At 50.3% G+C, this 15,155-nt stretch overlaps 1 protein-coding gene across 2 annotated transcripts in view; it reads right to left on the minus strand.

The window, feature by feature from the left end:
• The window catches only part of TRPV1 (transient receptor potential cation channel subfamily V member 1), a 28,899-nt gene extending 14,254 nt beyond the window's left edge, over positions 1–14,645 (minus strand). The window contains exons 1-10 of one of the 2 annotated variants that reach the window (XM_043903416.1): positions 14,391–14,645; positions 8,103–8,422; positions 7,288–7,445; positions 7,060–7,212; positions 6,538–6,678; positions 6,102–6,400; positions 4,700–4,879; positions 3,087–3,245; positions 1,631–1,726; positions 20–90 (exon numbers count right to left, since the gene is read on the minus strand). In XM_043903416.1, the coding sequence (XP_043759351.1) occupies positions 20–90; positions 1,631–1,726; positions 3,087–3,245; positions 4,700–4,879; positions 6,102–6,400; positions 6,538–6,678; positions 7,060–7,212; positions 7,288–7,445; positions 8,103–8,407 (1,562 nt within the window). In that variant the 5' untranslated portion in view covers positions 8,408–8,422; positions 14,391–14,645. The remainder of the gene's footprint in view (positions 1–19; positions 91–1,630; positions 1,727–3,086; positions 3,246–4,699; positions 4,880–6,101; positions 6,401–6,537; positions 6,679–7,059; positions 7,213–7,287; positions 7,446–8,102; positions 8,423–14,390) is intronic. The other variant, XM_043903417.1, reaches the window with a different exon arrangement.
• Positions 14,646–15,155: the final 510 nt, after the last annotated feature.

Genomic DNA, 15,155 nt, shown 5'->3' on the forward strand with positions numbered 1-15,155 from the left:
AAGAGTCAGTATCACTTACAAAAGCATCTCACTATAGCTGTCCACAAACAAGGTCTTCAGTGACGGCCGCCTTTGCAGGAAATACTGAATCTGCAGATAAACAGAGAATAAGATCTCAGGAAAGGTTAAACACTGAGCAACCAGAATGTTTTCTAAACAGCACCTTGATGTACCATGGAAGTGCAGCAAAACAAAGATAATGAAGACAGTGGAACAGCCTGGGTCAGGCTAATGAGGTAATGTTGTATGACTCCGTCAGGAGAATTTTATTAAATAGAGTAAAATTACAACTGTATCTAGAAGTTAAGATGGGAAGGAAAACCACCAAAATAGTATCAATTGCCATGCTTGAAAGATGGGATTGGGCGATTTTTTTCCCCTCCTTTCTAATTTGTGCTTTTTCTAACTAAGTTTGAATTAAAGTAAAAGTTCTTTAACCAGCCTCCACTGAACTCAGCGGATAAACCAGTGCTCTTCACTCTCTGAAAACATTTTGCCTGATGCCCATGGTGAATGCTCCTCTCCAGGACACTCACACATTCCATGCCCTCCCAGTGGTTAATCCTGTTTACCAAGAATGCTTTTTTACCCACTGCACTTGCTACTGCAGTTTCGTATTTTACAATAATATAAACCATGAATGTGAAAATAAATATGGTTGTTTCTGTGAAGGCGGAGTCCAATGATTAGGAAAGACTCCTTAAAGGTGAGTTACTAAAAAACAGGGTGTGGCTTAGATCAAAAAGATTAAGGGGAAAAAATCATAATAATCTCAAATTCTGCATTCAGAATCCTTTGTACATGAAACAGTGGTCTCACATGTATTCGAAGAATGGCCCAGGAATATGCATGTTTGGGGATTTTAGTTAAAATGATTCCGGGGACTTCCCTGGTGGTCCAGTGGTTAGGACTTTATGCTTCCACTGCAGGGGACACAGGTTTGATCCCCGGTCAGGGAACTAACATCCCGCAAGCCACATGGCGTGGCCAAAAAAAAGGGGGGTCTTTTAAAAATAAATAATAAAATGGTTCCAGTATATACATATTTCATTATTCTGAGCTTTATTGGACTGTTTCAATTAATTAAACAGCTACCAGTCACTGTCCTGTCTCTTAAAGAGACTTGCACTCTACCTCTGTAATTAAATATTACACTCAGTGGACAGCCCTGACTGCCTGTCTTCAAGTGTGACTGACCTGCGTCTGCAGGGGGATACACTGGGCATAACAGTACCCCCTCCCCAGCCGTAAATGCCTGAGGGTCCTCATCTTAACCTATGCATCTCTAAGTTTCTCAAGCAGGGCCATTACATGGTTGATGAATTAAAAAGTGGGGGAGCCACTGCTATATTTAAAATGGATAAACAATAGCGACCTACTGTATAGCACAGGGAACTCTGCTCAATGTTATGCGGCAGCCTGGATGGGAGGGGAGTTCGGGGGAGAATGGATACATGTATATGGATGGCTGAATCTCTTCCCTATTCACCTGAAACTCTCACATTGTTAATCAGATACACCCCCAATACAATATAAAAAGGTTTTTAAAACAGTGGTGAGCACTGAATGAGTCTCTTGGTTTTTTGTTTAGGTGATAATGGAAACTCACAGTGTGGGAAGGAATGCTTACCCCTCGGAAAAAAAAGTAGATACCACCTGCCACAGAAATAATCTCTCCAGTGACTCGGAAATAGTCCGCTACAGTGTGTTTCGGCTTAAAGGGAGGCTGCAAAGGACAAAGAGATTAATGATTCCACTCACTCACTCACTCATTCATTCATTCAACCAACATTTACCAGGTGCAAAGCCTTGTGATTAAGACCCAGCCCTTTCCGGAGAGGCTTAGTCTGCATCAGGAGAGACCCAAACAAAGACAATGCATTACTATGGGGACACCTGCAAGGAGACAGGACCTGATTCCCAAGTGGTAAGAGGAAAGCCTCCAGGTGGTGAGAGGAGCATCCTTGATGTCCTGTGCTGTCTCTGGGATGATGCTCTAGTCTAGAGCTCTGCCTGGCGAGGAGGACAGTGCTGGCATAGCTGGAAGCCCCCTTACAGACACATTGCCATGTGCTTCCTGCTGTTCCCACAGCCTGTGATGAAGCCCTGCTCTCCCAGGACTGTCGAGGTTTCCCTCAGATGCTGAAAGGAGTGCGGTCACACAATATGCATGTGTGTGTTGTCCTTGTCTTTCAGTCAAGTTTTCTAGAGTGGGTTTCCTTTCAGCCTACCATCCATATTTCATAAGCACTAGTTCACTAGCTCGTTTCATTAGCACATTTCTCTTTCCTCTTAAAGTCAACCCTGGCAGCCCAGTGATTAAGAACCTGTGCTTCCACTATAGAGAATGAAGGTCCAATCCCTGATTGGGGAACTAAGATCTCATTTGCATTCAGCGAGGCCAAAAATATAAATAAATAAAGTAAACTCACTAGATGGCCTTAATAGATGTAGAAATCAGATTCCACCTAACTAGGAAGTTGAATTTTTCAACCAAATTTATAAGCAAGGCACCCTGGAAATAAAGGCAGCAAGTTAAGTGCTGGGATATTGAATGAAGGACTCAGTTAAGAAACTTGAGGTAGCCTATGGCTTCTGATAGCAGGAAAAGTCTGATCTTAGGTTGATCTGATGCATGGTCCAGGGCCTGGCTTAGAAGAAGTGCTCAAAGTCTGTGTCCAGGGAATGAATCATGTGTGAATGAATGAAGAAAAGCAGGCAGGAGAGAGAGTTGGCAATGTGCTCAGGGCTTGCACCACCCACAACCCTGAAGACACCCAGCCGAGTGGAGAGCTGCTTCCAGCCCCCTAATTCCTGCATCCTCTCCAGCCTAGTTCACCCCCTCTACAGTCAGGACCTCAGCGACCATGGGCTCAGCATCTCAGATCAAGGGGGCCGAAGAAGGGGCTGAGAACACGAAGCAGGTGCAGGACAACCAGGAGAAGGAAGACTGAGCTAGGGAACAGAAGATCTGCAGGCGACCCTTCCATGTCTCCTGGGCCCCGCCGGGGTCCGGGGTCTCGGGGCCCTCTAGGAACACTCATCCCCTCCCCTCTTCCCCCTTGAGGGCCGAGCCTCAGGCGCACCCGGCCTCCCACAGGTCTGTAGTAGGCGACCGTGGTAAAGATGATCATATACAAGCAGTAGACGAAGAAGTTGAAATAGAAGATGCGCTTGACGAATCTGTCCCACTTGTCCTGCAGGAGGCGGTTCAGTGGCTCCACCAAGAGCATGTCATGGCGATTCTACGGGAAGCAAAGAGAGGTGAGGCCCACTCCTCCCAGTAAGGTCCGCCTTGCAGGCCCCCTTCAGCCCCAGGGACTCTTCATACCCACTCTCTGAATGACCACACCCTTGGCCTGAGCAGCAGCAGAGGGTCGCAGGTCTGGACCAGCACGCTCCTTGAATGGTCCACCCTCTAGTTGTGTAACCCCTGTTGTGCAGTGAAGCAGTGAAGAAGAGGTGTAATTGGACTAGTGACTCTAAGATGGACCCAAATGATGCAAATGAATTTTGTAAGAGACTAGGAGACTAGGAGAAAATAAAACATCTGAAACATGTGCAGCAGAGAAAGGACCAATTCATTTTATAACAAGAGCCTCTACATACTAAAAGGATGAGGCAAATAGTCCAGTAGAAGAGATGGCAAAGGATAATGAATGTTCCTATTCTACCAAAGAAATACAAATGGTTGAAAACATATGAAAAAATTCTCAACCTCACAGCAATCAAGAAAACAAGAATTATAAGACATCAATGAAATAGCTGTTTGGGCTCCATGGACTCAAACTAGTTTTGGAAAAAAAAAAGGAAGGTAATACCCAGGTTGGCAAGGATTTGGGTAGATGTGTACCTCCTGATGGTAGGCAAGTGCATTCATGCAATCTTTTTGGAGGACATGTATTCTGATTTAGCAATTCCAATTCCAGGTGTCCTTCATAGAAAAATTCTCAAGCCCATGCCAAACAACCTGCAGCATGTAGTAGGAAAAAGCTGGAAATAACTCAAATGTCCTCCTATGGATATTTACTCCCCCCCCCATCCCTATACTTAAAGTGCTACTGCTCCTCTTTAGTTGCTGAGTTGTACCCAACTTTTTTGTGACCCCATGGACTGTAGCCCACCAGGCTCCTCAGTCTATGGATTTCCCAGAAAAGAATACTGGAGTCGGTTGCCATTGCCTTCTCCAAGGGATCTTCCCAACCCAGGGATCGAACCCACATCTCCTGCATTGGCAGGCAGATTCTTTACCACTGAGCCATCTGGGAAGCCCCATATTTGCAGTCATTTTTTTAAAAATAAAGTAGACCTATATGTGGTGATATAAAACTGTCTATAAGACATGCTATTAACTGAAAAAAAAATGGTTGTTCTGTACTATATATAGTATGATCCCATTTATATAAACAAAATGAAGCTACATGTTTTCGTGTGGTATAAATGGAAGATTCCTGTCTATGTACTTTTGAAATGTTAAAGTTTTATTGTAATATTATCATGCATTGAGTGTATGATACAGGAAGACATTCAGTGGGAATAAATGGGGAGGTGAGGCGGCAGGGTACAAGCCCCAGGTAGCAGGTGATGGGAGGACAGGCAGAGTCAGACCAGGGGCTGGAGAGGGGGCTGGGTTGCAGTGAGACCGGAAGCCCTCCCTGCAGTGAGACCGGAAGCTGGGTCCCGGCCCCGGTCCACTCACAGGGGTCTCGCTGCTACTGTAGGCGATCACCTCCAGCACCGAGTTCTTCTCACAGGTGTCGATACAGGACAGGTCGTAGAGTGAGGAGTGCACGGGCCCGTAAGCCCACTCGGTGAACTTCCTGGACAGGTGCCTGCACTCAGGCTCCTGGATCTCCCTCTGGAGAATATAAGCCAAGACCTGCCCCAGGGACACAAGAACCTGTTAGAGGCCAGCCTGAGGCCCTGCACAGGCTGCATCCCCACCGGGCCACTAGCTCTGTTCCAAGAATAATTCTGCTTCCAAGTCCGTTGAAGACCCTGCCCAAGCCCCAAGAGGGTCCCCACCCACATTCAGCAATCTCTTAACTGCCTTCTAGATCAAGCTGCCCAATGCCTCAGACCTATCACCTGATCACATCTGGCCCCCCTGTTCTCAGTGAAGGACTGCAGTGGTCCCCTCTAGAAAACCTCAAGCCCAAAGGAAATAAAGAAAATTCAAGAAATACAACCAAAGTTATAAAGCCAGGCTTCTCATCCTAAGAGACTCAGTGTGGGCAGGGACCAGCTCCCAGAATCCCCTGGTACTGAGAAACTCCCACCTCACCCCCAATTCCCAGCTGCCCAGCCCCACCTTCAGCCTTTCATGGCCTGACATCATCACGGACTTGGGAGCTTGTCCTACCCCATTAGGACTCCCTACCACCTAGAAGTCCTATCTTCCATGGAGAAACACCAACAATTTCTCTTTCCATTTCACTCTCGGCTCAACCCACCCTCACCCCATGGCTTGTTGGTGATGCTCAGAGTTGAAAATCAGAAATGGCCACATGTGGGCAGCCTGGATGGGAGGGGATTTTGGGGGATAATGCACACGTGTTTATGCACAGCTCAGTCCCTTCACCGTTCAGCTGAAACTATCCCTGTTTATTAATTGGCTATGCATGCTTGTGTGCTGAGTTGCTTCCATCGTGTCTAGCTCTTCTCGATCCCATGGACTACAGCTCGCCAGGTTCCTCTGTCCATGGTATTCTCCAGGCAGGAATACTGGAGTGGGTTGCCATGCCCTCCTCCAAGGGATCTTCCCAACTCAGGGATCGAACCCATGTCTCTTGTTTCCTGCATTGGCAGACAGGTTCTTTACTGCTAGCACCACCTGGGAAGCCCTAATTGGCTATACTCCAATACAAAATAAAAAGTTAAAAAAAAAAATAGTATAGGAAAGAGAAAAGAACTGGCCATATGTGTGCTGCTGGCTTCTGCTCAGCACCTCACAATTCCTCTGGCTTACTTTAATGCCCCCCACCCTTCTAACCCCTACAGGCTGATGTGGCAGCTTCTTCTGATGCCAGAAGTTCAGGAAGGCAGGCAGACCCCCTCCCACAGCATCCTCTGCTCAGGCATGACCCCACCCCCATCCCTACCCCGATCTTCCCACTCTTGGCGGCCAGAGCCAGCGGCGTCAGCCCCTTCTTGTTGGTGAGCTCCTCCAGCTTCAGCGTAGGGTGAATCTTGGCCCCCAGGATCAGAATCTCATTGTACATGCTCGTCACGAACTTGGTGTTGTCCGCCGTGTTGTCGGCCACCTCCACCAGCGCGTGCAGAACCGTGTTGCCCACTGAGTCCCTGGCGCTGATGTCGGCTGGCTGCCAGGAGTTCTGCAGCAGGAACTTCACGACGCCCAGCTGGTTGGTGCACGCGGCCAGGGAGAGGGGCAGCTCACCTGCAGCCAACCACAGGCACACGGTGGGCCTCCCTGGAAAGAGACTGGCTTGGCCCTTGCACCACCCGGCCTCCAACTCCCTCTGTCTCCACCCCAAACTTCCAAGATGCTAAGTGTCTACCACATGGTCTCCCTACCAAAATAGAAGCCAGGCCGCCCTTTGGTTTTCTTAAAGAAGTCCCCGTTGGCCGCAGCCTGGACATCGGCCCCGTTCTCCACCAGGAGGGTCACCAGCGCCATGTTCCGCCTCTCAATGGCTATGTGCAGCGCCGTCTGGCCTGTGAGGGATGCATGCTCTTGGCTTGGGGCTGGTAGTCCTGAGGGGGTGACTGGCCAGGTGCTGAGGGAGGGCCTGGACAGAATGTGTGGGATGACTCCCCCAACAGAGGAAACCAGGGTCCCCTAAAGATGCCCAAGGAGTCCCTGAGCAGGAGTAGGAACAGGGAACACCAGACTGGGAGCTGAAGGACTCAAAATTGCCAAAGAGCAAGGAGCAGCAAGCCAGAGGTAGGAGAGGCAGGGAACCCCCAGGACCAGGAGATCCTGATTCAGTGGTTGGGAAAGGGAGTAAGGGGCTCAGAGACTTTTCGGGGTGTGAGGGTGCCCCCTTGCTCCAGGAGATCCTGTGGGCAGAGCCATGCTGGCCCCAGCCACCTCACCCTTGTAGTAGCTGTCCGTGTAGCTGGCGTTGACGAACTCCTTCAGGCTGTCTGTCTGCCGGGCAATCTCCAGGAGCAGGGGGATGGTGTCGTTCTGCCCATTGTGCAGGTTGAGCATGGCTTTCAGCAGACAGGTCTTCCCTGTCTCTGGGTCTGCAAGACAAAGAGGGGGTCAGAGCAGGCGCTTCAGGGAGGCGCCTCCCGGGAACCCGACGGCCTCGGGGCCACCTTTGAACTCGCTGTCCATAAGATGCTTCTTGCTCTTCTGCAGGAAGAGCAACAGGCTCTCCAGCTCCTCACAGTTATTCTGAGCGACTGCTTCAAAGATCTTCCTGCGATCATAGAGCTTGAGGTTCTCAGTGGCAGCGGAGTCCTGGGACAGCTGCCTGTGGACCAGAGAACAACTTTGTCTCATATTCTGGTCTCCCCTTGGCCTTGAGACCTTCAGAGCTGGTCCAGGTTGTAACAGGGAACAGTGGGGCACATGTACCTCCATTCTGTCTGTAGGCATCAGCTAGAAAATCTTTGCAGCCACTACTGCCTGCAACACCCAGGCCACTCACTCTTCTCTGCCCGCCTGGAGGCGGTTGGGGACAGGGGTTCAGCTAAGTGAAAGAGCTTCCTCACAGGGCCCCGGGAGTCAGCCAGCCTGGGGGAGCCCCTGTCCTGCCTTGGAGGTGGTGGGAGGTTTCTGAATGCTCAATGGAGCGGTCTTGTACTCTGTTTAAGAGCGTCTTGCCCTTGAGCTTTCCAACTTGAAGTCTACATGATTGAGGCTGGTGCGCCTTCAAAGACTGGACCCAGAGATCAGTCAACAGCTAGGATCAGCATACATGCCAGCATGTGAGGCCACACGTCCTGTAGCTTCTGTGAGTACAGACGCTGGACCAGGCGACCTCTGGAGGCCCCCTCGGCTCCCCAGCTCTACGACCTTCTGCCCATAAACTCAAGTACCACGTGGAGTCTCCATGGCTGGGATCTCAGCCAGCTGGGCCAGTTAGGCTCCTGGTGGAAAGGGAGGTGGGGCTTCACATGCAGCTTACCTGACACAGGTGGGGCCGTCCCCAGGCCTCTGGATGATGACTACAGGGCTGATGGTGATGGCTGGGCAGGATGCCAGCTGGCCTTCCTCGTAAGAGCAGTCCATGAGGGATGTGTCCTCCGAGTCACCCTTGCCAAAGAGCCGGCTGCGGCTCTTGGCCGTGGGGAAGCTGTGGGGCTTGGTTGGAGCTGGCCTGGAGTTAGGGTCTCCATCTAGGGGGTCTGGGCAGGAGTCCTCTTGAGGCAGGTCCTGAGATTCCTGTGATTCTGAGCTCCCCCATTTCTTCATCCGTGCCAGATTCTCCATGGCCCAGGAGGCAGCCTGTGAGCAGCCACAAAGATCAGGCTTGTTCCCAGCTGGAGGACTGCATGACCCTGGCCCCCACTGCACTTGTTGCAAAGGCCCCTGTGAAGCAGGAACCCCCAGAAGTCCAACAGCTGCTGCTCCCAGCCTTCCAGAAAGAAAGCTTTCAGGGTGTAGTAACTCCCACCCCAGAGGCCCCAGTGGGGAGCAAACCTAGCAGACCCCTGTCCATCAGCCTCCAGAGATGGAAGAGCCCCCAACTTGGATCCACCAGGATGGATGGATCACTCATCTTCTCTGGGCCTCAGTTGCCTCATCTGTAGAATGGGGATGCTAACCACTGCCCTGACTCCCCCAAGATCAGAATAGGGGAAACCGGAAGGAGAGTTTATTGCTGGCTATGCATTTGGGAAGGAACTCAGCGATGAAGATGGCTCAGCCCCAAAGAGCCAAGCAGTTTGCATTCCCAGGAACAAGGTGGCTGGCGGAGACCAACACTCACACTCCACAGTGCCCACACTGCATGGTCCCTCGGGTGCCGCGTGTCCCTGCCACCAGTCATGCACTTGCCTGCCTTTGCTCTTTGACCTGGCTGCTGGAACTGTTGAGTGTGTAGGGAGTTTTTTGCACTTTTTGTTATTTTGTAAAATTAGTACATTTGAAGCATCCTGGGGCTGAACTATGGACAGAGGTTCATGACATTGTACAGGAGGCCGTGATCAAGACCATCCCCAAGAAAAAGAAATGCAAAAAGGCAAAATGGTTGTCTGAGGAGTCCTTACACATAGCTGAGAAAAGAAGAGAAGCTAAAGGCAAATGAGAAAAGGAAAGATATACCCATCTGAATGCAGAGTTCCAAAGAATAGCAAGGAGAGATAAGAAAGCCTTCCTCAGTGATCAATACAAAGAAATAGAGGAAAACAACAGAATGGGAAAGACTAGAGATCTCATCAAGAAAATTAGAGATACCAAGGGAATATTTCATGCAAAAATGGGCACAATAAAGGATAGAAATGGTATGGACCTAACAGAAACAGAAGATATTAAGGAGAAGTGGGAAGAATACACAGAAGAACTATACCAAAAAGATCTTCATGACCCAGATAACCATGATGGTTTGATCACTCACCTAGAGCCAGACATCCTGGAATGCAAAGTCAAGTGGGCCTTAGGAAGCATCACTATGAACAAAGCTAGTGGAGGTGATGGAATTCCAGTTGAGCTATTTCAAATCCTAAAAGATGATGCTGTTAAAAGTGTTGCACTCAATATGCCAGCAAATTTGGAAAACTCAGCAGTGATCACAGGACTGGAAATGGTCAGTTTTCATTCCAATCCTAAAGAAGGGCAATGCCAAAGAATTTTCAAACTACCCCACAATTGCACTCATCACACATGCTAGCAAAGTAATGCTCAAAATTCTCCAAGCTAGACTTCAACAGTACATAAACCAAGAACTTCCAGATGTTCAAACTGGATTTAGAAAAGGCAGAAGAACCAGAGATCAAATTGCCAACATCTGTTGGATCATAGAAAAAGCAAGAGAGTTCCAGAAAAACATCTACTTCTGCTTTATTGATTATGCTAAAGCTTTTGACTGTGTAGATCACAACAAACTGGAAAATTCTTAAAGAGATGGGAATACCAGATTACCTTACCTGCCTCCTGAGAAATTGGTATGCAGGTCGAGAAGCAACATTTAAAACCAGACACAGGACAACAAACTGGTTCCAAACTGGGAAAGGAGTACGTCAAGGCTATATATTGTCACCCTGCTTATTTAACTTATATGCAGTGTACATCATGCGAAATGCCAGGCTGGATGAAGCACAAGCTGGAATCAAGATTGCCAGGAGAAATATCAATAACCTCATATATGCAGATGACACCACCCTTATGGCAAAAAGTGAAGAGGAACTAAAGAGCCTCTTGATGAAAGTGAAAGAAGAGAGTGAAATAGCTGGCTTAAAGCTCAACATTCAGAAAAGTAAGATCATGGCATCTGGTCCCATCACTTCATGGCAAATAGATGGGGAAACAGTGGAAACAGTGGCAGACTTTATTTTCTTGGGCTTCAAAATCACTGCAGATGGTGACTGCAGCCATGAAATTAAAAGACGCTTGCTCCTTGGAAGAAAAGCTATGACCAACCTAGACAGCATATTAAAAAGCAGAGACATTACTTTGCCAACAGAGGTCTGTCTAGTCAAAGCTATTGTTTTTCCAGTAGTCATATACGGCTGTGAGAGTTGAACTATAAAGAAAGCTGAGCACCAAAGAACTGATGCTTTCAAACTGTGGTGTTGGAGAAGACTCTTGAGAGTCCATTGGACAGCAAGGAGATCCAACCAGTCCATCCTAAAGGAAATCAGTCCTGAATATTCATTGGAAGGACTGATGCTGAAGTTGAAACTCCAATACTTTGGCCACCTGATGCGAAGAACTGACTCATTGGAAAAGACCCTGATACTGGGAAAGATTGAAGGCAAAAGGAGAAGGGGATGACAGGATGAGATGGTTGGATAGCATCACCAACTCAATGGACATAAGTTTGAGGGAACCCCAGGAGTTGGTGATGGACGGGGAAGCCTGGCGTGCTGCAGTCCATGGGGTCTCAAAGAGTCAGACACAACTGAGTGACTGAACTGAACTGAACTGGGACTGAATGTTTAGACTTTAAGTGATCCGGGGCTGATGGGCCTTGGACATCTGAAGCCCTGGAGTTATAGTGGGAGCTGGTGCCAGCACCTGTGGCTGTAAACTTGTGTTGCTACAGTTCTCTACTCCCTAACCTCTTCTGTGACTCATCCCTTCCCAGATGGGCGTTGTCACTCCCTAGTACCCAGTGATGTCCCACATCTCAGGGGCCTTGACCTCCATGGTGCCTACACATGCAGTGCTTTTTCCTTCTTCTCCTCTTGTCCAAACCCTATCACCTCTCAGATGCCACCTCCCCACTGATGCCACTTCCTCACGCCCCCTAACTCTGCACTGATGATGCTCCCTCCCCCTCCAGGGTGGCCCAGCTCCTTTCATCCATCCTCATGACCCCCCAAGCACCACGAACCTGCAGTCTAGCAATTTCTACCCGTCGCTCTCCCCCCGGCCCTGTGAACTCCTGGGCAGCAAGCTTGCCTGATTCATCTCTTTATGTGAAAAAGCTGTGCTGGGAAATGAGCGAGGTCAGATACAGATCCTTCTAGCTCCCGAAGTTAGAGAGATTTATGTTCCAGCAGCGGCTGGATTCTGGAAAAACAGCCACTGAAGGAATGGAAGGCTTCTTCAGCCTGCATGGTCAAGTGAAAGTTCAGGCAGTGAAAACTCAGAGCACATGGCTGGACTGCGCCAATAGATCAGCTGTGATCTGATGCACAGATTCACGCAGGAAAAAAAAAAAGGCAGTCTCACCATTTCACAACCTGCAAGCAGGACAGATGCTGACTGTTGGCTCCTTTCCCCTCCTGCCTGTTTTGCATTCAGAAGGGCCTGAGTCTTTCTCTGATTCATCCATCAGGTAGAAACCTTGCTGCAGGAAGCATGCCTGGCCACACAAAGCCCCACTTCCAACCAACACCCACGCATGCATCCCGTCACTCAGCCTTCACCCACTGACCCTACCGGGTGGCCAGCCCAGTGCTGCGGCCACAGAGAGGACCAAGACCCCATCAGAGACAGAAACCAGAGGCTGGCTGGGGCAAGGGGAACCACAGGAGGGCCCGGAGTGCCGAAGACAGCATCCAGATGAGCTGGGCCTGGAAGTGAAACGAGGCTGGGCTGGGACTAGGGGAGAGGATGAGGAGCCCCAGAGTAAGTGATGAAGAAGAAGCCAGTGGGATCAGAACCAGATGGCTGTCGGCCTTGAATGCCAAGGAGCAGGATGTGGGCATTATTGCTCTGATGGCAGGAAGCCATGAGAAGCTTCAGAAGCAGGGACACAGGGCACAATCTGTGCTCCCAGGAGACAACTTCCCATCAAGACCTGTTCGTAGTTTGGGGGAGCCTATTGGCAACTAAAGGGCGCAGGAGGCTACTGAGAATAAGAGTAGTTGATGCTTTGAGCGTGTGCTATGCAAAGGAAAGCACTGCTCTAACCCTTCATATGCACTCACTCACTTTATTCTCACATCTCTAAGAACTAAATGCTTTACAGATGAGGGAACTGAGGCACAGAGCAATTATATGACCCACCCGAGGTACGCACAGTTAGGAAAAGGTGGAACCTGGATTTGATCCCTGGCCCCAGAGCCTCTTCAGCACTCTACCACCCTTCCCAAAGGCTCAGGACTCTTTCTCAGCCATTAAACTCAGCCCCAGACTTCACACTAAGACCCAGAGGCCAATCAAACCTGGTCCACCCATCCCTGGGACCAGGCAGGTGGGAACAATGCTCTTCCACTCAGCAACCCCAATTCTGTAGCACCCTCCTGCTCAAAACAAGCATTCTATGAAGCTGAAAACCTCAAAACAAATAAGGCCCAGGCCATATGCCAGGTCTGGGTCTCCCAGGAATGTTTCCCCTTGGACAAGATTGGCTATAGAACCAGGAATAGACCTGCTCCCCAACCAGCAGCTTTAACAACACAGCAAGAGAGCACCCGTTAGCAGAAGCCACCACAAACCTTTCAATGACGTTCTTTTCTGCAGCTTTGCCTGTTTCTCTGACAGGTCCTGATCTAACCAAACGCGGTAAGTATGAAGCAGCCCACACAGTGCTCCCAGTCAGTCAGTCAACAAACTCTGAATCTGCCCTGCAGTGCTGCACTGATTCCCTACTCGAAACCAAGCTTCTCCCTGGACAGAGGGTGGGACAGGGACTAAAGGGTCAATTGCTCCAGACTAGGAGAGTGAACGGGCTTCTCTGGTGACCCAGATGGTAAAGAATTCACCTGCCATTCAGGAGACATGGATTTGATCCCTGGGTTGAGAAGATCCCCTTGAATAGGAAATGGCAACCCACTCCAGTATTCTTGCCTGGAGAATCCCATGGACAGATGAGCTTGGCAGCCTACAGTCCATGGGGTCACAAAGAGTCAGACATGACTGAGTGGCCGATGCAACACTTAAGAAGGTGAACAGGGACAAGATATTTCGCACTGCCAGGCCTGGGGTGTGCCCAGCAGGGGAGCCCCAGAGCCATGCCCCTGTCAGAGTCAAACATGCTACAGAGATGGGGGAATTTCCATGACTTAGGGGTGTTTGATGGAGATGGTGGTTCTGTTTAACACAAGATTCACAAACTCACCCATCTGGACTTAAGGGTGGTCTTGAGAAAATGACCCTCCCAACAAAGACCTGGTTTGGTCTCAGGGTCTTTCTCAACTCCAGAGCCAGGAAGGACACTGCCTACCAGCTGGGACAAGCCTCCCTTCCTCTCTCCCCAGTCCAGGTGAGACATCCTGGGATACAGGTCTCCCTGTCACCTCTCTGCCCAAAGCACCCATCTGCATCTGGCCACCCTGCAGGCTTTTGGGAGCCAGTCCAGGGCCCAACCCTGATCATGCTCATCCCAGTATCCTACCTGAGCATCTCCGAAGAAGGGATGCAGAGCTGGGGACTTTGCAACCCATGGATGAAGAGCGGAGGAACCCAATCAAAAACAGAGGTGAGACAAGAATCCAGGGCTCCTTTCTCCTGGCCCAGAATTCCTTCACTCCAGAGAGGACTACACACTGAATCCTCCAGCCACAAACCAACTGCCAGTCTCTGCTGCAGCCAAAGCCTCTTGGCCCCAGGATGCCCCCGGCACAGATAATAGCGGCCTCCATCGTCACTTACCAAGTGCTCACAACTAGGCAAGCCAAGTGCACCACGGCCTTTGAGGAAGCCACTGTTATTACCCCCAGTTTTCAGATGAGGCGCCGAGAGGCTCATTGAAGGACCCATAGTTACACAGCTAGAAAAGGCACAGCCCAGCTTTAGACGACTCACTGCGCCATTTCTGAAAGCAAATGTCTGCATTGGCCATCCCACTACAAAAGGGACTCACCAGCTGGACGCAGGCACACCCCAGACCCGGCAGGTGCGGCTAGCTTGAAGGCTGCTCTGCTCCAAGGGAGAGCTGAACTGGTGTGGCGAGAAGAGCCGCCCCTGCCCGGCCTCCGTGAGGGTCCTCGGCCCCTCCCCGGTTCACGGCTGCTCTGACTGGCAGGGACGGGCTGCGGGTGCACTCTGACACTCAAGGAAAATGTTTCCAGCAACAGTAGCAGCTGCTGTTGCCGAGGCTCCGATTCCCAGAGGATCCCAAAGCCTTTCCCATCATTTTTGCCCTTTTTTCAGAAACCACTTAGCCGCTGCCCCTCCTCCAACCATGCCAGGGCCACAGGGCTCTCAGCCACACGCAGCCCAGAACCAGCCAGAGCTGGTGACTTCAGCTCTCAAGGAAGGAGGGAGGTGCTTGGGCATCCCAGACCCACTAGCCTGGCAGACAGGGCGGTCTGGGGTAACAGCTCAACAAACAGCGTGACCAGAGATCTCAAAGCCAGGGCTCCAACACCGCTGCATTTCCCAAATGCGGAAGGAAAGGAAAGGGTCATGTCACCCACCACACAATCCTGACCTGCCAATCAGGGACCTCCTGGTTTTGGGTGCTGCCTTTGCCACCAACCCTGAGTGACCCAGAGCCAGTCCCTGCCTCTCAAGGGCCTCTCATTCTCCGTGCGCCCAATCTGGGGTAAGAATGGCAGCAGGGCACTTCTGGGTCTGTCAGGTCCAGCCTTTCTCAACTGGGGTTCCTCCTGGAACCCCAGAACAC

This window comes from Cervus elaphus, chromosome 5 (assembly GCF_910594005.1).
Source record: "Cervus elaphus chromosome 5, mCerEla1.1, whole genome shotgun sequence".
Taxonomy (NCBI): Eukaryota; Metazoa; Chordata; class Mammalia; order Artiodactyla; family Cervidae; genus Cervus; species Cervus elaphus.